Source organism: Myotis myotis, unplaced genomic scaffold (genome assembly GCF_014108235.1).
Source record: "Myotis myotis isolate mMyoMyo1 unplaced genomic scaffold, mMyoMyo1.p scaffold_m19_p_18, whole genome shotgun sequence".
Taxonomy (NCBI): domain Eukaryota; kingdom Metazoa; phylum Chordata; class Mammalia; order Chiroptera; family Vespertilionidae; genus Myotis; species Myotis myotis.
The window spans coordinates 29,399,793-29,421,802 of NW_023416322.1; the positions used below are offsets into that span (position 1 = coordinate 29,399,793).

At 48.6% G+C, this 22,010-nt stretch overlaps 1 protein-coding gene across 1 annotated transcript; it reads left to right on the plus strand.

Moving 5' to 3' along the window:
• The first annotated feature begins 2 nt into the window (after positions 1-2).
• Positions 3-13,401, plus strand: LOC118673117 (protein S100-A16-like). Its single transcript, XM_036343595.1, has 3 exons — positions 3-950; positions 12,319-12,494; positions 12,694-13,401. The coding sequence occupies exons 2-3, from the start codon at positions 12,342-12,344 to the stop codon at positions 12,850-12,852; spliced, it is 312 nt and encodes a 103-aa protein (XP_036199488.1). The 5' UTR covers positions 3-950; positions 12,319-12,341; the 3' UTR covers positions 12,853-13,401.
• Positions 13,402-22,010: the final 8,609 nt, after the last annotated feature.

Here is a 22,010-nt window from a genome sequence, read left to right on the forward strand (position 1 = left end):
AAACGCCTCCCCCCCCCCCCCCCCCCCCCCCGCGTGAATCCACGTGCCCTGTCTTTGGGGGTATGTGGGTCTCCCAGGGACACAGAAACAAACCTTTTCCTCTTCTTTTTCTGATTCACTGGACTCTCTTTATTTCCTATGTTGCCTCCTGAGCCACCTAACCTAACAGGAACCTTAGAAAGAAGTAGAGGTCCTACATCCCCATGGGTGCTGTGTTGTAATGTACTCCCATGTACATTCACCTTCCGTGAATCACAGAAGGACGCCTCAAGAAGTTGAATTAAAGAGTCACATTTATTGCAGTCTGGGACTATGAGGGGCCATTCCCCAAATCTCATAGTGATAATGTGCTGCGGGGAGGGACTGCGGCATGGAAAGATTACTGAATGTGCTAGGGGGAGAGACCATGACATAGAAAGATTACTAATTGTCTTAAGAAACAAAGTGTTATGATATGCTCCAGCCAGGTGTGACCCTGTTTTCCTACTGAACTTTTACCCTGCCAATTAATGCTTTGTAGTTATCGCAAATAAAAGCCTTGCGGGACCCTTGGTCTGCACTGCAAGCTGCGAGGCTCCCAGAGGGGGAGGGACGCGCTGTAGTCAGCTGGTCAGCTTAATAAAGGCTCCTAAATTTAAATTCGGAGTCGGTGGTCTATCTCGCTGAGTGAACCCATAACATTTGGAGGCCCCAGTGAGATCCCCGGCAGGGGTGAGAGGGACCCCTTATTTAGGGCAGGAGGCTCTCCCCCGGCAGGGGTGAGAGGGACCCCATATTTAAGGCAGGAGGCTCTCCCCCATTTATTGCTGGGCACGCAGCGAGATACCCCATACCTGTGGGGAATGACTACCAAGGAGGCCTCCAGTCTCCGTCTCGGGTCCCAGGGAAGTGGAGGAGACTCCACCAAAAACTTTTGATTCGGAAATCGAGCCACCTGGACTCTCGGAGAGGTAAGGAAGACCGGTTGTTAATCTGGAATTGGGACGTCCCATGGAGGGACCAATTCGGAGGGCTGGATGCAGCAGTACTCCTGGTCCTGACCCGCGGCCACGACGGTGGCCGGGGTCCCTGATTCGTGCGTCTTTAGGCTGCACTGGGTTTGTCTGTCTGGTGTTTGTTTGTCTTGGTGTTTGTTGTCAAAAAGTTGTCTGCTTCCGTGTGCACCCTGTTGCAATGTTTTTTGAAAAATTTTCAGGACTTCAAGGAGCGAGCTGCAGGTTCCGGGCAACCTTAGGTAGTATTTGTCTGGTTTGTTTTGTCTTTTTTCTTTGTTGTCTTTGTCTTTGTCAAAATGGGTTAGGGTCAGTCATCTTTGTCGACCCCCTATCAGTCAGGCCCACTCCGAGTGAGTGGAGGGGGAGCTTGATCACCTCCCGGGAAACTATAGAGCTCCCTCAGGAATTGGGAATTAGTTAGGAATTGGGTGGATTGTTTAAACTCTGAGTGAATGTCTGGTGAAAGTGTGTGAGTGTGGAGGGAGGGGGCCTGCCCTCTCCTCTCCTTTGTGTGGCTCCACGACTTTGGTTACGGAGTCCGAGTGGGCCCCAACCTGCGGTTCCACGATTCATCATATGGCATAATGGTGACTCACCCTCACGTGGAGGTGACCAGGCCCGGGGTTTATACGGGTGCACCTTTGCTAAGACCAATCTTAGCTCCCAAGGGACGTGGCCAGGTGGGCATCTGCATGAGGATCTGTGAAAACAGGTCAACCCCCCCCTTGTCTGTCTCTCGCCACCAATCATCATGGGGTTGGGACAAAGTAAACCCACTGTTCTCAATTGCATATTGAAAGAAAAAAAAGTGATTCAATTGAGGAATTATGAATAAACAGCTGTTTGTTTGTGTAGGGCTAGCCAATTTACTACTGAAAAGGGGGACTGAATACAGCTCCAGCCTGGGCTAGTCTACTAAGAGAGTGTAAGTACGGGTGTTTGTCTGCCTTGGCTGCTCATTAACTGGTCTGTGTGAAGTGAAAGCTACTTTGATTTATTCTGCTTTTCTGTTGATACGCTTGGCTGAACGTTTGGGCTGGACCCGTGATGGTCTGCAAAAGTCTCTTGCAGCTGCGCGAATTATTTTTCTCAGAGTCTTTTGCTCACTATTAAAGGGGAACCAGCCCACTTAGCTAATAAAGATTTCTGTCTATCAGTTGCTCTTACGTAGGTTGTAAGTTTACTGTATTAAATTAAATTTCTGGGGTAGATTTAAAGGTTATAATGTTAATGCTCTTGATTTGCAGAAATTCTGTGAACGGAAGTGGCCCACTTTCAAGGTGGGATGGCCGGACGCAGGGACTTATGATTTAACCACTGCTTATCGGGTTCACCATGTTGTCTACGGCCGGCCGGGTCACCCTGACCAAATTCCCTATATTCAAGTGTGGGTCGATATTTTGACTGAAAAACCAAGGTAGTTAAGGAGTTGTCAGAATAAGGAAAAGAAATTGGGACAGAGACAGACAGTCCTCTTGGCTTCAGCCCATAAGGGCAAAACTCCCCCTGTTCTCCAAGGTCCAAGTGAGGAGGCACTCCCCAGGGTCAGGCCTCCCCCGTATGCTCCTCCACCCACCGGTCCCACGGTGGCTAAAGACCCTGATCCAGGACCCCTGCCTCCTCTACAGCCGGTTTCCTTTTGTCCGGAAACACCAGTCCAGGACCCGGCTCCATTCTTCCCTCCTCACACTAGGCAAGGGACACCGTATGGAGACAGAGAGAGAGAGGGAGAGTCAGGGCGGAAGGGAGGAAACTTGTTCTGGGTCTGGATAGACAGACTACATCTGACCAAGACAGATTAGAGGCTGTGTTTCCCTCCAGGCAACCCGACTGGAACCCCTATAGTGACAGGGGAAAGGAGGCTCTCGATCGATCGGTATCACCAAACTTTATTGGGGGGCATCCGAGCTGCTGCTCGGAGACCCACAACCCTCTCTAAAGTGACAGAGGCAACCCAGGGGCCTAACCCTGATGCCCCGGAAAATTGGAGGGCTGTCAATGTTGCATTTGTTTCCCAGTCGGCCCAATATATTAAAAAAAAATTATAGAAGTTAGAGGGCTTTAAGGGGAAATCAAGCTCTGAGTTGGTTGAGGTGGCCCAGAAGGTTTTTAACAATCGGGAGGACCCGAAAGCAGGTTTAAACACCAGGATGGCAAAGGTCCTCCTGGCCATAAGTGAGGAAAAAGGCCCAAGGGGCTGGAGAGACAACAAGGGCAAAGAAAAGCCTTGTGGGAGAAAAGGAGTCCGACCTGGCTTGGGAAAAATCAGTGTGCATTTTGCAAAAAGCAGGGATATTGGAAAAGGGAGTGCCCTGAACATGCGGGGGAACCGACTCCCTCCTGTGCTGGTGGAGGAGGTGGATCAGGGTTGTCAGGGCTCAGCTGGCTCCCAAGAGCTCAGGATAACCCTGACAGAAAAGGTGGACTTCCTTGTAGAACTCATAGCACTCACTCAGGCCCTCTAGTGGGGAAAGGAAAAAGGAGTGAACATTTCAGCTTCCTGAAAACAGCTGCCTTGAACCCTGCCACACTCCTCCCTGACGAAGATGCAGAGGCCCCTTTTCATGACTGGGAGGAGACACTGACTACCCTCACTTCCCTCCGCGAGGACCTTGTGGACCAGCCCCTGCAGAATCAGGATGAGACCCTCTACACGGACAGGAGCAGCTTCATAGAGGAAGGTACCCGGTATGCGGGGGCGGCAGTAGTGACATGATGAGGAGCCAAGGGAAATCTACAATCTGCCAGGATTAGAAAGAAGCCCTGGTGAGCGCCCCTGCAATCGCCCTGCCAGACCTACCCAGGGAATGCAGGGATATATCTCCTCACACTACCCTTCAGGAGGACACGGGAGCCACCTTAAAGAGGTCTCCTGACATCAGGAGAAAAGGAAAAATGCTCCTGAGATACTCAACCTCCTGGCAGCCATATAGGGGCCAAGGAAGTGGCTAAAAGACCAGTAGGGCCCCTAGAAGTTCTCGTAGCCCTGCCAGCACCAAGGCTCCCAGAGAAGCCTACTCATCTGCTGGAGGAGCAGAGGCTAGCTGAGAAACTAAGGGTCCGGGAAGGAGAGGCTGGATGGCTAATTCTGCTGGACGGGAGGCCTATAGTGCCAGAAGCCCCCGGGCGGACCATCGCTTCCCAGACCCACCAGAGTACCCACCTGGGGGGAACGAAGCTATCAGAACTACTGGGAAGAGAATTTTACATCCCAGGGCTCCAGAAACTATCCCAAGACTTGGCTAGAAGGTGCCAAGTGTGTGCCCGGGTGAACCAAGGGCCCCCTGTTGTGGCCGCGCTGGGGCAGCGATTCCGAGGTCAGAACCCTGGAGAACACTGGGAAGTGGACTTCACCGAGATAACAGGAGGACAAGAGGGTATAAGTACCTGCTGGTTTTCATTGATACCTTCTCTGGCTGGCCTGAGGCATACCCAACCAAGACAGAGACAGCACAGGTAGTAGTTAGGAAACTCCTCACTGAAATTGTCCCCCGGTTTGGCCTGCCACTATACATGGGGTCTGACAATAACCCAGCGTTTATCGCCAAAGTTACACAATCCATAGTTAAGGCCCTGAGGGTTACTTGGAAATTGCATTGTGTTTATAGACCACAGAGTTCTGGACAGGTAGAGAGGATGAATCGGACCTTAAAGGAAACATTAACTAAGTTAAAATTAGAGACTGGCGAAAACTGGGTAAGTCTCCTTTCTTTTGCCCTCCTCAGAGCTAGGTGTACCCCGTACATAAAAGGACTCACCCCTTTTGAAATTATGTTTGGCAGGCCGCCACCTCTTCTTCCCCGCCTAAGGGAGGAAGAAATTGCCCGGCTGTCTACCTGAAATTTGCTTAAGTCCTTACAGGCTTTGCAGAGCAGCGCCACGTCGGCACAACGGGTGGTGAGAGCCGTAGGGGAGGAGGACGCACCGAGAACCAGTCCAATGCAGCCTGCCTTCTCTCCCGGTGATCTCGTCTGGGTGAAGCGCCATGAACCTGGCAGCCTGGAACCTAGATGGGATGGACCCTACCAGGTGGTGCTGAGCACTCCAACCGCCATCAAAGTCGCAGGAAAGAGGAACTAGAAATTGTAACCCCGTCCTCCTCATGCCTCTCTCCTGGTGGACTGACCAATGGGGAGGGGAAAGACGTGGGGACTAAGACTCTATGTCAGTGGCCGAGACCCTGGCCAATTCTTCACCATCTAGCACCAGACTCTTCCCCGGTGGCTCAACAACGACCCTGCTCTCCTCCTTGGCAGGACCAGTCGTTCTGCTCCTCCTCGGGCTACTATTCGGCCCCTACATTGCCAAATGCCTCCTCAATTTCATATCGTCGAGGAGGGCGCTGAATCAAAGATTTGATTCGGGCATAAGACCAGTAGGGAATGTGCTGGGGGGAGGGACTGAGGCATGGAAAGGTTACTGATTGTGTTAGGGTCAGGGACTGTGGCAGAGAAAAATTACTAGATTGTCTTAGAAAAACAAAGGGTTATGATATGCTCCAGCCAGGCGTGACCCTGTTTTCCTACTGAACTTTTACCCTGCCAGTTAATGCTTTGTAGTTCTCCCAAATTAAAGCCTTGCGGGACCCTTGGTCTGCACTACAAGCTGCAAGGCTCCCAGAGGGGGCAGGACGCCCTGTAGTCAGCTGGCCAGCTTAATAAAGGCTCCTAAATTTAAATTCTAAGTCGGTGGTCTATCTCGCTGATTGAACCCATAACACTTAAATATATTTTTTTGTTGATTTCAGAGATGAAGGGAGAGAAAGAGAGAGAGAGAGAGAGGGAGAGAGAGAGATCAATGATGAGAACGCATCATTGATTGGCTGCCTCCTGTACGCCCCGCCCTGGGGATAGAGTCCATAACCTGATCATGTGCCCTGACCAGGAATCAAACCCTGGTTCATAGGTCGGCTCTCAATTACTGAGCCAATCCGGCCGACCGGGAAAATATGAATATATTTAAATGGATAATGCATATTGTTGTCGCTCTTGCCCCACTTCGGGCGTCCATTTATGCCGGGGTTCATGTCCCAGCATCAAGAAGGGTTCAGGAATCTGGAAAAGGGGCTGTGCGCAGATGACATAGGAATTCAGAGACTAATAAAGAGTCCGGAGACGAGATATAATTTTGAAAGGCATTGGGGGTCAGAGGACCTTCAGCTAAAGGAACTGAAGACTGTCTCCTTGTCTAGGACCCTTGCTTTTATTCACACAATTTGTCCTAAGGCAAGGTGGAGATAATACACTTCAAAGGGTAAGGTTTCAGAGGGTACAGGGGCATTGTCAGTTTGGGGAACAGCCTACGGCTGTTCAGGTGTTTGGCCAGTAGGAGGCAATAACGTGTAGATTAAGATGCCCTTTAACTGTCTGGCAGCCACAATCAGTTTCCTATTCAGGTTTGGTGAAATGCCTTTAGCCATTCCCAACAGGTGACTGACTACATGTGTGACTCAACCCTGTTGAGTCCCCAAGTCTCATCAACCTTTTGATGAAACTCTTGAAATTATGACATACTGGAATTGGTTTACGGCAAATGGAGAGCAATACACCATTGTGATGTTTAGATTTCATCAAGCACGAATTTAAAAGACTCAAAGTTTTATTTAAAAAGTCATAATATTTAAAGCATTCCAGAATTTATACACTCTGCAAAGATTTAAACTTGTGACAAAAAAAATCTTAGCTGTCAACTTAAAATATATGTGAGTCAGTACATACCACCACCCCCAACCCCCTAATTCCTTCAGGGAGCTCAGAGCAAACCCCATGAAGACAGACTATTGCTTTGGGACGCTGGGGAGAGAGGGGGGCTACCTGGGGAAGCTTTGGAGGCGGGATGAGCTGAACTAGAATGGAAGCCTGAGGTGAGCAGATCAAATAGGGGAGAGAAAGGAGTCTTGGAGAATAGGACAGAGGATAGTCAGGGGCCCAGGCCTTGGTGTGGTGGAGGAGGCAGCTTCTCAAAACCAAGGTGTGAGGGATGCACGGAAATATCAGAGGCACTTCCTGCCTCCTTTCCGCTGACCGGCTCCTCACGTTCCAATCCTCCACACTGAATGCCTTAGAAGAGGGTGGTGGTGGTGGTGGTGGGGTGTCGGGGGGGCCAACCCCAGCCCTGTCCCTCAGGACCCAGCTCCTGCCCCCCCCCTTTTTTTAATTTTTTTTAATATATTTTATTGATTTTTCACAGAGAAGAAGGGAGAGAGATAGAGAGAGTTAGAAACACCGATGAGAGAGAAACATCGATCAGCTGCCTCTTGCATATCCCCCACCGGGGATGTGCCCGCAACCCAGGTACATGCCCTTGACCGGAATCAAACCCGGGACCTCTCAGTCCGCAGGCTGACGCTCTATCCACTGAGCCAAACCTGTTTCGGCAGCTCCTGCCCCCTTGAGAGAAGGGGCTATGCCCCCTTCAGTGCTCTGGTACATGCCTGGAGTTCAGCACTTCCATCCGTCCAAGACTTGAGAACAGCTGGCAGGAAGTGAGAAGGCGTGTGACCCCAGCTAGAGGCCTGTTTCTAGAAGATTTAAGCTGCAACCTACAGTGCTGGGGAGGACACTGAATTTTAGTGGAGGTCAGAGAATCTAAACCGCAGTCAGCGCTTTGGCTTCAGGCACGGAGCCAGATAGGCCCCAGAGGGACAAAAGCTGTCACTGCAGAAGCAGGCACTCAGCTGAGGCCTCCCTGGGGAGTAGGGCCAGGGGAGGGCAAGCCTTCCTCTCTTACCCACAAGTTCAGGGACTAGACAGCCTGAGCAAGGACTGAGCAGAGGCGGGAGGGAGGGTCAGAGGCAAGTCCCACAGTACTACTGAGCAGGGCCCCTCTGCCTGGGTCTTTCCCTGGCCTGGCCTAGTATTTAAACCACTTGGCTGTGAGGTGGTGGGTGCCCAATACATTGCGCCTGCCAAACCCCTCTGTAGTCAGACTTGCCATTCTTGCCATTCTCTAGGGTGAGAACCTGGCTTATTTTGTCACATTAGGGTAAGAAAACCAAAACTACCCGTGTCAGCTTTTGACCTTCCTGTGCATTTTGGTTTTTCTTTCCATTTAGATTTTTAGTAATTTCCTTTTGAAACCTGAACAATCCTTTCTGCTTGTCCAATGTTAAAAGTTTTACAAACACGTTCTCATTCAAGTCTCCTTTGGTCCTGCGGACAGCCCCGTGAAACAAGAATCACGACCCACCTTTTACAGGTGAAGCTGTCAGAGGTGACATGACTAGACTTAGCCCAGGACACCCTGACAGTGACCGGATCCCGTCTCTTATGAACTCTGTGTGGACTGCCCCAAGGCCAGTGGCGCTTGCCTGTGTCTTAGCCCCAAAACTGATGAAGGGCCAAGAGCGCCCTTCACCTGCCCAGAGGCAACCGCAGCATGGTGGCTGTGATGCTTCTGCTGCAGAGGATCCATTCATTCCCCGTTCTCATAAACACCCCTTGTCATCACCTTCTAAGCTAAACACCTTTTGAGTTTCTGCCCAAATCAAGGATTCTTGAACAGCTCTTCTTTTGGATCTCAGGTAAATGCTTGTTGCCTCTCCCTTTGGCCTTCTGTTTTGAGGTTAACAGGATCTGAGGTGATCTACTTAGTACACAGATTTGGCTGTGTGTAACACATACCAACTAGAGCAGTGGTTTGAATGAGGGGGTTTATTTCTTGGTCATATACTATCTGGAAGTAGCTGGCTTAGGCCTGGTTTGGTAGGTGGTTCTGCTCAGCCTCCCCAGATTGTATAGTCCAAACGTTTCATCCATTTTCCAAGCAGCAAGGTGAAGAAGTGGCCTGTTCTCTGCCATGCTGGGCAGAATTACAAGTCACTTACCTCATTGTTCTGCTTATTTTGGTCAGAGCTTAAGCATGTGGCTACACCTACTTGCAAGAAAAGGTGGGGAGCATGGCCTTTATTTGAACTTAAAAGTAAGTTTGCTTTGAAACTATACAGAGTCCTTTTTGCTATGAGAGATAAAGGGGAGAAACGGTAAGGAGACCACTAGCAGCAGCCTTTACTACAAATGATATTTTACACCTGCCACAAACCATAAATTGGGCAGTATTTCCTCCTTTTTTAATTTCTGGAAATACATATAAAATGCCCTGCATGCCCTCCCGACCCCTCTTGACTTGGTAAACTTTCCCCAAAAGACCATCTGGGTCTGTTTTATTTTTATTTTTTTATATCTTCTTTTGTGTAGATTTATACTACTTTTTTCTTTTTTACTAATAAAAATTGTATTACTTAGCAGCATTTACAATGTCAACAAAATGGCTGCAACTTTTTTTTTTTTTTTTGCAATTAGAGAGTGGTATTCAGTTAAGAGAACAACAATTGTTTAATAAAAGCTGCATCAGAGACAACTGAAGATGAAAACATCACCATCCCCACATGTAACTAATTTGTGCTGTGCACCAAGAGCCTGCTTTAAACTTCCATGCCAATGTACAACCCCCATACTGTGCCGGCCAAGGTTAGTGGCCATTGAAAGTACCACCAGCACAGGCCTATCCGGACACACACTGGGCCCTGCCAACGTGGCTCAGTTGGTTGGAGCTTTGTCCTGTGCATCGAAGGGTCCTGGGTTCAATTCCCAGTCAGGGCTCATACCTAGGTCTAGGTTCGATTCCCCATTAGAGGCAGCTGATCAATGTTTTTCTCTCTCCCTTCGTCTCTCTCTAAAATAAATAAAGACACATATCATCAGTAGGATTATAAAACAAAAAGCATTTAAAAAAGACATTTGGTAGTGTGTTAATTATACACACAGAAAAAGACACTGTATAGTTATTTAAAAACAAATCTTTTAAAAAAATATCCTATATAATAAATAGTTAATATGCAAATTGTCCCCTAGACTGGGAGTTCAACCAGGAGTTCAACCAGGGTCGGGGCCAGCCAACCACCAGCAGCCCCTCCCTCCAGCTTCCCAGCTCCCAATCGCCCTGATCAGGGCGGGCTGGCTGGACCCCACTCATGCACAAATTTGTGCACCAGGCCTCTAGTAAAAACAAAAACAAAACTAAAGACAATTCTTACACAGCCTTTAATTTCAGTTTTTTTCTTTAAAAGGAATGAGTTGTGTACAGGGTAGGTAAATGCTTTATAGACAAGAAAAAAAGTTTCCTAGAACCAACTTATCATCTTCTTCTTCATCTTCATCTGCCTCCTGTTATAGGACAGTCAAAAGTTAGAAAAATTGCCGAAACCAGTTTGGCTCAGTGGATAGAGTGTCGGCTTGCGGACTGAAAGGTCCCAGGTGCGATTCCAGTCAAGGGCATGTACCTGGGTTTCGGGCACATCCCCAGGAGGAGATGTGCAGGAGGCAGCTGATAGATGTTTCTCTCTCATCGATGTTTCTAACTCTCTATCTCTTTCCCTTCCTCTCTGTAAAAAATCAATAAAATATATTAAAAAAAAGAGAGAAATGTAGGGAATAAATAAAAAAAAAGTTAGAAAAATTCTGGACACGCAGAATAGGGAAACTAAGACAGATGGTTAAACAGCAGTTTACAGCCACATTGTAAATCTTATCTTCCCTAAACCAAGGACACGTAAGAGTAAGTGGTTTGCATTTCTCCTCCCAAACCAGAGGGTAAATAGCTTAAATCACCCTACTCAGGAAGATAGATAACAGACCAGGGCAGATAAGGGAAGGATTCCTGGTCAGAGATGCCCCAGCCTGACCTCTCTCTCTCAACTTTCCTTCCTTCCTGCATCCTGGTCCAGTCTCATTCTACCTCCCAAAAAACCTTGGCAGGCCCTGGCCGGCTTGGCTCAGTGGATAGAGTTCGATTCTGGCCAAGGGCACATGTCTGGGGTGAGGGCTCAATCTCCAGTGGGGTGCGTGCAGGAGGCAGCCGATCAATGATTCTCTCTCATCATTGATGTTTCTATCTCTCTCTCCTTCTCCCTTCCTCTCTGAAACCAATAAAGAAATATATAATAAAAAAAACAATCTTTGCAAACAACAACAAAAACCAACAGACATTAGAAGAGTGGTCAGGGGCCTTTGCACACCTGGTTTCAGGGCTGGAAGGAAGCAGGGCATTTATGGAACATCTTCCTTGAACAAAGCACTGGGCTGAGCAATACAGGCTAGAAGAGATGCAGAGATTAAAAAAGCTTTAAGCCCTGGCTGGTGTGGCTCAGTTGGTTGGGCGTAGTCCCAAGCACAGAAAGGTTGCTGGTTCGATTTCGGGTCAGGGCACACACCCGGTCTTTCAGGCTTGATCTCTCCTTGGGGGGGTGGGGTGGGGGGGGTGGAGGGTAAGATGTGAGGCTGCGGATAGATGTCTGGCTCTCACATCAATGTTTCTCTCTCTCCCTTGCCCTTCCTCTCTCTCTAAGGGATCAATAATATATATTGTCTATCCAGGATTTTAAAAAAATGGCCCCAAAGCCTCGTCCTTCTGTGTGGTTCAGAATACACAATGGCTGTGTGTTAGAAACACACTCCTTGCTTCCAGGAATGTCTGGTGTCTGGGGAGATTATAAGACCCAGGAAAAGGCTGCAGCCGTACCAGTTAGTGCGCCCCTGCCAATGCCAACTGAGAGTCTATGGGAGCCAGGGGAGGAGGGCATGGAGGGCATGGAGGGCAGGGGGCAGGGCAGGCTTCTTGTGGGAGGGGCAGTTCCAGTAGGCTTTAAGTAGGCAGTGAGGGCAGGGCAGTGGGCACAGAGGAAGACGGCCTTCGAAAGCAGGTGGGAGGGGCAGGGACTTGAACTGTGGATGCCCAGGCCCTTCCCTCACCAGGATCTGATGGGCAGGGTGGCTGCAGCTCCTTCCTGGGCTTGGGGGCGTGAGTGGAGGCTCATTGCCCGGGTTCACTTGGGGGGGCACTGGGCATGGGCGGCGACTCAGACTAGATCCACCTGTCCCTTCATATCCTGTTATTCAGAGAGCTGTATACACTGGGAATGTGAGTGTCTTTTGTCCCGGGGTGAGGAGGTGACTGTGTGGCCTCTGGCTGGCTGGCTGGGGGCAGCTCTGTCTCCAGCTGGGGCAGACCTGGCCTGGCTCCTCTTTAGGTAATCGGGTGAAGGGTCCTTGGGGCCTGTTGCATATTTTGGGGTGGGTCTGAGGGAGGCTAGGCTAGCGGAGTGTGGCTGGGAGTCTGCAGAATGTCTGACTCAATGAATCCGGACATTGTCCTTTCCCAGCAGCGGCCATGACCTCAGAGTCAGGACTCCCTTTCCTGGCCCCTGGCTGGATGGATTGCGGAGGGCCTAGGCCCTAGGTCCTTGCCTCTGCTTTGTTGCCTGGGGCTGGGATCTCAGCCAATCTTGGTAGGGGCTCTTCTCATCTGTGATTCTCATGGTGCCCAGGCCCCTCGAGGAGTGAGGCAGTGATGGCGGACCGCTACACAAAGCAGGAGAAGGCGGTTGTAGTTCTGGTGGAAAACTTCTACAAATACATGTCTAATAACATCCTGGTCAAGAACAAGATCAGCAAGAGCAGCTTCCGAAACATGCTTCAGCATGAGCTCGACCACATGCTGACGGTAAGGCCCCCACGCAAGGGACCTGTCCCTCCCCAGTGCAGCCCCTGTTCTTTCAGAGTTACCCCACAAACCAGGGTCTTGACCCTGCCCAGGCCTCTGTCCTCTTGGGGTACCCGGCCTGAGCCAGATCCGGGGCCTCTGCCTAGGGGGCTCTGTGTGACTGCCACTCTCAGCATAGCTGACCCAGGTTCCTCCCCAGAATACGAGGAGCCGAGAGGCTGCTGACAAAGTCATCCAGGAGTTGGACAAAAACCAGGATGGATGCATCGACTTTGAGGAGTACTGGAGCTTTATAGGAGCCATCACCGGACCCATCGCCAACCACATCCGCGAGCAGGAGCAGCAGAGCAGCAGCTAAAGACCCCCCACCGTCCCCTCATGGCACTGCCCCAATGCCCGGCCCCTCGTGCTCTTCCCAGCCTCCTGCCCACCCAGGCCCTGCCCTCACTTCTCCCTCCAGACCTTCTGTTGATCATGCTGAACAGGGGGAGGGGGTGATGTCAGGGCCTCTTTGTGAGCATATCTCAGTTTGGGGGTGCCTACCTCAGGGTCTCAGTCCCTGGAGCCAGCAGACGCTGGGCATCCAGGCCCTCAGTGCTGTTTGGGGAACCCGAGAGTTTCCTCAGTCCATCTACCCTGCCAACATCTGATGTTCCTGCCTAATTCTGAGTCTCTCTTGACCTCTGGAGGTCAGCTCGCTGCTCCAGGTCTTCCTGCTCCTGGCATAAGCACCAGAGACATCTCCCCTTTCCCTCAGCCCCTGGGCTGGGGAAAGACTTTCAGGGACTGCCCTCCAGCTAGCTGCCTCTGGGTCTGGGAAGAGATAAGCAGGGTTGAGCCTTCTCCCTCCTCCTCAGCCCCTGAAGCATGGCAATAAAGGCTGGATTTGAAAAATGTTTCCCCCTCACCCAGTCCCTTTGTGATGCTCATTAAAACCTTTTCACATCCTGGCCAGTGATTCCTGGTCAAAGGCACATACCTGGGTTGCAGGTGCCATCCCTGGCTTTGGTCAGGGCGTGTGCAGGAGGCAAACAATTGATATATCTCTCTCTCATGAACATTCTCTCTCTCTCTCTCTCTCTCCCTCTCTCCATCCTCCCCCCTTTCTCCCTCTCCCCCCTCCTTTCTTCTCTTTCCCTCCCCCCTCCTTTCCTCTCTTTCCCTCCTCCCTCCTTTCTTCCTCTCCCCTCTCTTTTCCACTCTCTGAAAACCAATGGAAAAAATATCCTTGGGCGAGGATTAACAAAAAAACAAAAACAGAACCCCCCCCACCCCCCAAAAACAAAACACAACAAAAAACAAAACACACACACACACACACACACACACACACACACACACACACACACCACCAAACACCTTTCCACTCGTTGGAACCTTAGAAAGAAGTAGAAGTCCTAGATCCCAGTGGGTGCTATGTTGTAATGTATCCCGTGAATCACAGAAGGACGCCTCAAGAAGTCGAATTAAAGAGTCACATTTATTGCAATCCGGGACTATGAGGGGCCATTCCCCAAATCTCATAGTGATAAGATGGCCGCAACACCAGACTTATATAGGCAAAGATCACAAAGGTATTGATTACATCCCAGGGTTTGGAATGAGGAACCTGATTTGCAAAAAAGCAGTTTACAGAAGCAGAAGCAGCATGTTATCTAAATTATAGTTTTGGGTCTCCAGATCACTGAATTGACAGAAACACGTTAACTAGAGCCCTCTAGTTAATTGTGCTGTTCTTCCCAGGTAAGGAAAATGTGCTTTCTAAGACCAGGCTGACCACAACCAATGCGATAGTCACAGTACAATCAATAGGGTATTCAATCGAATGGGGTGATTTATATAATTCAGAAAATCAAAATAACTTTTCTATTGTTAAACACAGCAAATAAGTACAGAAGCCAAACAGCAGGGTTAAAGTTAAACTATAGTTTCTACCTGAGATGATTGCTACCATACTTCAGCTGTCAGCCCTGGACCAGCAGTTCCTTCCAGCTCCATGAAGGTCCAAAGGCCAGATGTCACCAACTGGGTCCTCCTAGCCAGACTCAGACAGTATGTCCCATGTAGTCCTTATTGCAATTCTGTGAGAGAGGAGCCATGGCCCTTAGTTGCACTGAGTATCTGAATGCTCATCAACAGATTATTTATTTATTTTAAAAATATTTTTTTGTTGATTTCAGAGATGAAGGGGGGGAGAGAGAGAGAGAGAGAGAGAGAGAGAGATCAATGATGAGAATGCATCATTGATTGGCTGCCTCCTGCATGCCCCACACTGGGGATAGAGCCCATAACCTGGGCATGTGCCCTGACCAGGAATCAAACCCTGGTTCATAGGTCGGCTCTCAATTACTGAGCCAATCCGGCCGGGCGGGAAAATATGAATATATTTAAATGGATAATGGAGAGCATTACACCATTGTGATGTTTAGATTTCATCAAGCACGAATTTAAAAGACTCAAAGTTTTATTTAAAAAGTCATAATATTTAAAGCATTCCAGAATTTATACACTCTGCAAAGATTTAAACTTGTGACAAAAAATCTGAGCTGTCCACTTAAAATATATGTGAGTCAGTACATACCACCACCCCCAACCCCCTAATTCCTTCAGGGAGCTCAGAGCAAACCCCATGAAGACAGACTATTGCTTTAGAGAGCAATAGGGACGTTGGGGAGAGAGGGGGGGCTACCTGGGGAAGCTTTGGAGGCGGGATGAGCTGAACTAGAATGGAAGCCTGAGGTGAGCAGATCAAATAGGGGAGAGAAAGGAGTCTTGGAGAATAGGACAGAGGATAGTCAGGGGCCCAGGCCTTGGTGTGGTGGAGGAGGCAGCTTCTCAAAGCCAAGGTGTGAGGGATGCACGGAAATACCAGAGGCACTTCCTGCCTCCTTTCCGCTGACCGGCTCCTCACGTTCCAATCCTCCACATTGAATGTCTTAGAAGAGGGTGGTGGTGGTTGTGGTGGGGTGTCGGGTGGGCCAACCCCAGCCCTGTCCCTCAGGACCCAGTTCCTGCCCCCTTGAGAGAAGGGGTTATGCCCCCTTCAGTGCTCTGGTACATGCCTGGAGTTCAGCACTTCCATCCATCCAAGACTTTAGAACAGCTGGCAGGAAATGAGAAGGCGTGTGACCCCAGCTAGAGGCCTGTTTCTAGAAGATTTAAGCTCCAACCTACAGTGCTGGGGAGGACACTGAATTTTAGTGGAGGTCAGAGAATCTAAACCGCAGTCAGCGCTTTGGCTTCAGGCACGGAGCCAGATAGGCCCCAGAGCCAGATAGGCCCCAGATAGGCCCCAGATAGGCCCCAGAGGGACAAAAGCTGTCACTGCAGAAGCAGGCACTCAGCTGAGGCCTCCCTGGGGAGTAGGGCCAGGGGGGGGCAAGCCTTCCTCTCTTACCCACAAGTTCAGGGACTAGACAGCCTGAGCAAGGACTGAGCAGAGGCGGGAGGGAGGGTCAGAAGCAAGTCCCACAGTACTACTGAGCAGGGCCCCTCTGCCTGGGTCTTTCCCTGGCCTGGCCTAGTATTTAAACCACTTGGCTGTGAGGTGGTGGGTGCCCAATACATTGCGCCTGCCAAACCCCTCTGTAGTCAGACTTGCCATTCTCTAGGGTGAGAACCTGGCTTATTTTGTCACATTAGGGTAAGAAAACCAAAACTACCCGTGTCAGCTTTTGACCTTCCTGAGCATTTTGGTTTTTCTTTCCATTTAGATTTTTAGTAATTTCCTTTTGAAACCTGAAGAATCCTTTCTGCTTGTCCGATGTTAAAAGTTTTAAAAACATGTTCTCATTCAAGTCTCATTTGGTCCTGCTGACAGCCCCGTGAAACAAGAATCACGACCCACCTTTTACAGGTGAAGCTGTCAGAGGTGACATGACTGGACTTAGTCCAGGACACCCTGACGGTGACCCGATCCCATCTCTTATGAACTCTGTGTGGACTGCCCCAAGGCCAGAGGTGCTTGCCTGTGTCTTAGCCCCAATACTGATGAAGGGCCAAGAGCACCCTTTACATGCCCAGAGGCAACCGCAGCATGGTGGCTGTGATGCTGTTATGGGTTGACTCAGCGAGATAGACCACCAACTCCAAATTTAAATTTAAGAGCCTTTATTAAGCTGGCCAGCAGACTACAGTTACAGCACCCTGCCGAAGCAGAGGCTGAACTGCAGTACAGACTGCAAGAGTTACATTTTATTAAATTTTCTGGAGGCCCAGAGAAAAATGTGTCTTTCAAATTCTGGGCCCCCAATATGGAGGAAACTCTCTTTATTTACACTTTCCAGTCTTTTGTCTCCCAAATTTGGAATGAGACTTCCGGGCCTCCTGAGAAAGAAGGCCTGCGTGCTGGGAAGGGGCCCTGAGACCATATCTCAAGGCCTGGCCTGATGTCAGTACCTTCCTATCTATGTGTTTTAGGAACAGATAGCACAGCATGACCTGTCTGGCCAGAGCGCCAGATATGCAGCCCAGCACAATGCTTCTGCTGCAGATGATCCATTCATTCCCCGTTCTCATAAATATCCTTGTCATCACCTTCTAAACTAAACACCATTTGAGTGTCTGCCCGAATCAATGATTCTTGAACAGCTCTTCTTTTGGATCTCAGGTAAATGCTTGTTGCCTCTCCCTTTGGCCTTCTGTTTTGAGGTTAACAGGATCTGAGGTGATCTACTTAGTACACAGATTTGGCTGTGTGTAACACATACCAACTAGAGCAGTGGTTTGAATGAGGGGGTTTATTTCTTGGTCATATACTATCTGGAAGTAGGTGGCTTAGGCCTGGTTTGGTAGGTGGTTCTGCTCAGCCTCCCCAGATTGTATAGTCCAAACGTTTCATCCATTTTCCAAGCAGCAAGGTGAAGAAGTGGCCTGTTCTCTGCCATGCTGGGCAGAATTACAAGTCACTTACCTCATTGTTCTGCTTATTTTGGTCAGAGCTTAAGCATGTGGCTACACCTACTTGCAAGAAAAGGTGGGGAGCATGGCCTTTATTTGAACTTAAAAGTAAGCTTGCTTTGAAACTATACAGAGTCCTTTTTGCTATGAGAGATAAAGAGGAGAAACGGTAAGGAGACCACTAGCAGCAGCCTTTACTACAAATGATATTTTACACCTGCCACAAACCATAAATTGGGCAGTATTTCCTCCTTTTTTAATTTCTGGAAATACATATAAAATGCCCTGCATGCCCTCCCGACCCCTCTTGATTTGGTAAACTTTCCCAAAAAGACCATCTGGGTCTGTTTTATTTTTATTTTTTTATATCTTCTTTTGTGTAGATTTATACTACTGAACAGTTTTTCTTTTTTACTAATAAAAATTGTATTACTTAGCAGCACGTAGAATGTCAACAAAATGGCTGCAACTTTTTTTTTTTGCAATTAGAGAGTGGTATTCAGTTAAGAGAACAACAATTGTTTAATAAAAGCTGCATCAGAGACAACTGAAGATGAAAACATCACCATCCTCACATGTAATTAATTTGTGCTGTGCACCAAGAGCCTGCTTTAAACTTCCATGCCAATGTACAACCCCCATACTATGCCGGCCAAGGTTAGTGGCCATTGAAAGTACCACCAGCACAGGCCTATCCGGACACACACTGGGCCCTGCCAACGTGGCTCAGTTGGTTGGAGCTTTGTCCTGTGCATCGAAGGGTCCTGGGTTCAATTCCCAGTCAGGGCTCATACCTAGGTCTAGGTTCGATTCCCCGTTAGAGGCAGCTGATCAATGTTTTTCTCTCTCCCTTCGTCTCTCTCTAAAATAAAGACACATATCATCAGTAGGATTATAAAACAAAAAGCATTAAAAAAAGACATTTGATAGTGTGTTAAGTATACACACAGAAAAAGACACTGTCTAGTTAGTTTAAAAACATATCTTTAAAAAAAATCCTATATAATAAATAGTTAATATGCAAATTGTCCCCTAGACCGGGAGTTCAACCGGGAGTTCGACCAGGGTCGGGGCCAGCCAACCACCAGCAGCCCCTCCCTCCAGCTTCCCAGCTCCCAATCGCCCTGATCAGGGCGGGCTGGCTGGACCCCACTCATGCACAAATTTGTGCACCAGGCCTCTAGTAAAAACAAAAACAAAACTAAAGACAATTCTTACACAGCCTTTAATTTCAGTTTTTTTCTTTAAAAGGAATGAGTTGTGTACAGGGTAGGTAAATGCTTTATAGGCAAGAAAAAAAGTTTCCTAGAACCAACTTATCATCATCTTCTTCTTCATCTTCATCTGCCTCCTGTTATAGGACAGCCAAAAGTTAGAAAATTCGGGACAGGCAGAAATAGGGAAACTAAGACAGACGGTTAAACAGCACTTTACAGCCACATCATAAATCTTATCTTCCCTAAACCAAGGACAGGTAAGAGTAAGTGGTTTGCATTTCTCCTCCCAAACCAGAGGGTAAATAGCTTAAATCACCCTACTCAGGAAGATAGATAAAAGAAATCCAATTAGCCAGAACCGGTTTGGCTCAGTGGATAGAGCGTCGGCCTGCGGACTGAGGGGTCCCAGGTTTGATTCCGGTCAAGGGCATGTACATGGGTTGTGGGCACATCCCCAGTGGGAGGTGTGCAGGAGGCAGCTGGTCGATGTTTCTCTCTCATCGATGTTTCTGACTCTCTATCCCTCTCCCTTCCTCTCTGTAAAAAATCAATAAAATCTATTTAAAAAAAAAAAAAAGAAATCTAATTAGTGCCATTTGCCAACCACACCCATGAAGTTAAGAGAATAAATCTCATTTTGGTACATTCTCATAAAGCTGATGATATTCTATTGATCCTCCCCTAAGACCTCCCCTAAATGCTAAGCCTTTAAAAACCCTGAAACCAAAGTTCCTGGCGGGCTCTCCCCCCAACCCCCAGGAGCATGCCCTGTCATTCCCTTGCCCCTCTCCTTCCCCCACAGGCACAGCTCTTAAACTTCAAAGGACCCCAGGAGACGTACAACCAAGGGAGCAATGGGCAGTGGCAGCTCATCTCAGGCTGTACCCCTGAACCTTTTCTCTGACTTCTCAGTGAGCCAAAGCAGCCCAGCCTGGGCTCTCCTGTTGCTTCTTCTATGCACTTTCCTGTTTCACTGTCTTAAGTGGGTTTTTGCTGCGGTCAATAAATTCTTGCTTGCTTTTCTACGCTTTGTCTCGATTGAAATCTTTCCTTTAAGAAGACAAGAACCAAGGTGTCATAGTCTCCGTGGTAATACTCCTGCCCCTCATCCTCTTCACCTTCCACGTCTTCCTTCTTTTTCTGCTTTTTTCAGGCTTGATGACTCTTTTTTTTTTTCAACATCCCACATTTCTCCCAGCTTCTTTGTAATATTACCAATGGACAGGCTAGGATTGGATAAAAAGTAAAATGATAGACACATGCTTCTTTTACATAGGTGGGTACAGGAGAGTTAACCGTCAACAATTAACATGATAACAATAACGATGAGGGGATTTGTGGTCTCCTCGCTGGCACCCTGGTGCATTGGTTGTGCCTTGTGTGATCCGGAAAAAGGGAAGTTACAAGTTACCCTGACATTCCACAGGTATGTTATCATAGATGCAAAAAGATAATAGGCTCAGCTCTTTGCTAGGATATGACTACCCACTATAAACTGCTTTTTAATTTAAAAAGTTTTCATTTCAGACCATCCCTTGTGGTTACTTTAGGTCCTTGAGTTTGCAAGGCCACCAGGCAGGCCTTCCCTGCGTTAGTCAGATTAGCATGTGGCCCTTTTCCTCCACAGAAACATTAAAGAGTTTAATGGATGAGGTAGTCAGTAGAGAGACCCAGAAAGTTTTTGAGCAAATGATCAACATGGACAACTATGACCAGAACGGGTGAGGAGGGGAGAGGCTGCAGTCCAGAGGAGGTTGCTGTGTCAGGACAACTGGGAGGAGGCAGTAACTACAGGCACAGAGAGAAAGGGGTTATTCGGCGAAGTGATGTTGCAAGGAAAACTCAGCAGCACTTGGGGGGGACCTGTGGCGGGCAAGGCTGCTTGGCCACATCTGGGGGTCCACAGAGCAAGGCGGAGCTGATGGGGATTGGGGCCTGGACGACTAGGGGAGCAGTGAGAGTTTGGTGCTGGAAGGATGGGGCTGGCTGAGTACAGATTCAAACCCTTGGATCTTAGGAGTTCTTTAAACTGAGGCGATGATGATGCTGTGAGGCAGAGGGAGAGAGGGGAAGGATCCAGAGAGAAGCAATCAAGAGAGAAAAGGGTAGAAGCCAGGCAGGGTTAAGGAGAGGAGGAGGAACCAGGCAAGTGGCCAGAGAAGGAGCTTTGGGTGAAGGAGTAGCTGTCAGGGTGATTGAGGAGTGGTGCTCTGTTGCCAGGCCAAACTGAGTTCAAATCCTGGCTCTACACTTAATTCCTTGAGCTTCTGTTTCCTGATCTATTAATCAGAGACATTGCCCACATTATAGGGTGGTTGGGAGGGTTAAATTAGGTGATGTACCTGCACACAGAGCACTTAGAACAATGTCTGTACAGAGTAAGCACTCAGTAAACTTTAGTTTCTTCTCCCTTACCTGTCTGCCGCCCTCTTCCCTTCTTGGAAGATGTTTATCTGGCCCAAAGCTGGGCAGGTTCAGAAAGTCATTTTTTTTTTTTTTTTTAATCATTGCTCTTAGGGATGATCTTGTTCTGAGAGACGAATTCTTGCTCATTCTTACGACTGCATGGTAAACCCAAACTTTCCAGAAATCAGCCCCCCCCCCCGCCCCCCTCCCGAAGGAAAGTCCCTTTGAGAATCTAAATGCAAACCAGAGCTGGTTGGTGAATAAAGAGCTGGGGTGACTGGAGGTGAAGGGTCATAAAGGGTTGGTTGCATAAGTAAGCTGGGATGATCACGTGTGCATCTGCACCGCGTAGGGAATTGATTTCCTTGCCTATGAAATGGGGTATGGAGAGGCATCGAACTGGGTCAAGCGAAGTTGTCAGCAAACTCCACTATTTTTGAAGCCGGACCTAGGTGTTTTGCCAGCTACTATAGAGGGAAACATATGATCATTTCTAAGCGGGGAGGAAGGATGAAACCAACGAACAGACTTTTCTCACTTTCAAGGTTTTCTTGATTGTTTTGTTCTCAAACTGTTAACATTAGCAGATGACAACACGAGGGCTCAAAGGACAAACAAGTATTGACAGGGGGACCAGAGGTGGACTATCCTTGTCTTTGTGTTTCAGCGCATGTGTGAGGTTGGATCGTGGTTTCATGTTGCCGACATGTCAGACTGCCTCGCTCGGCAAGGATGCTGGCTCTTGCTGTGTGTCATGGCTTCTTCTACTGCTGAATCTAACAGCATACACTGAGTGCTCACCATGTGCTTGGCTTGTGTGATCCCATGTGACCTGTGAGGAGAGTGATGGTATCACATTACAGAAGAGCAAACCGGTGCTCAGAAGGAGGTTAAGAGTGTTTATAAGGTCACGTGGTGAGTGCAGCGACTGAGGTAACTCGCTTCCTTCTTTTGGTAAGAGGCGCTGGACGACAGGTCTGAGTGCACTGGGGAG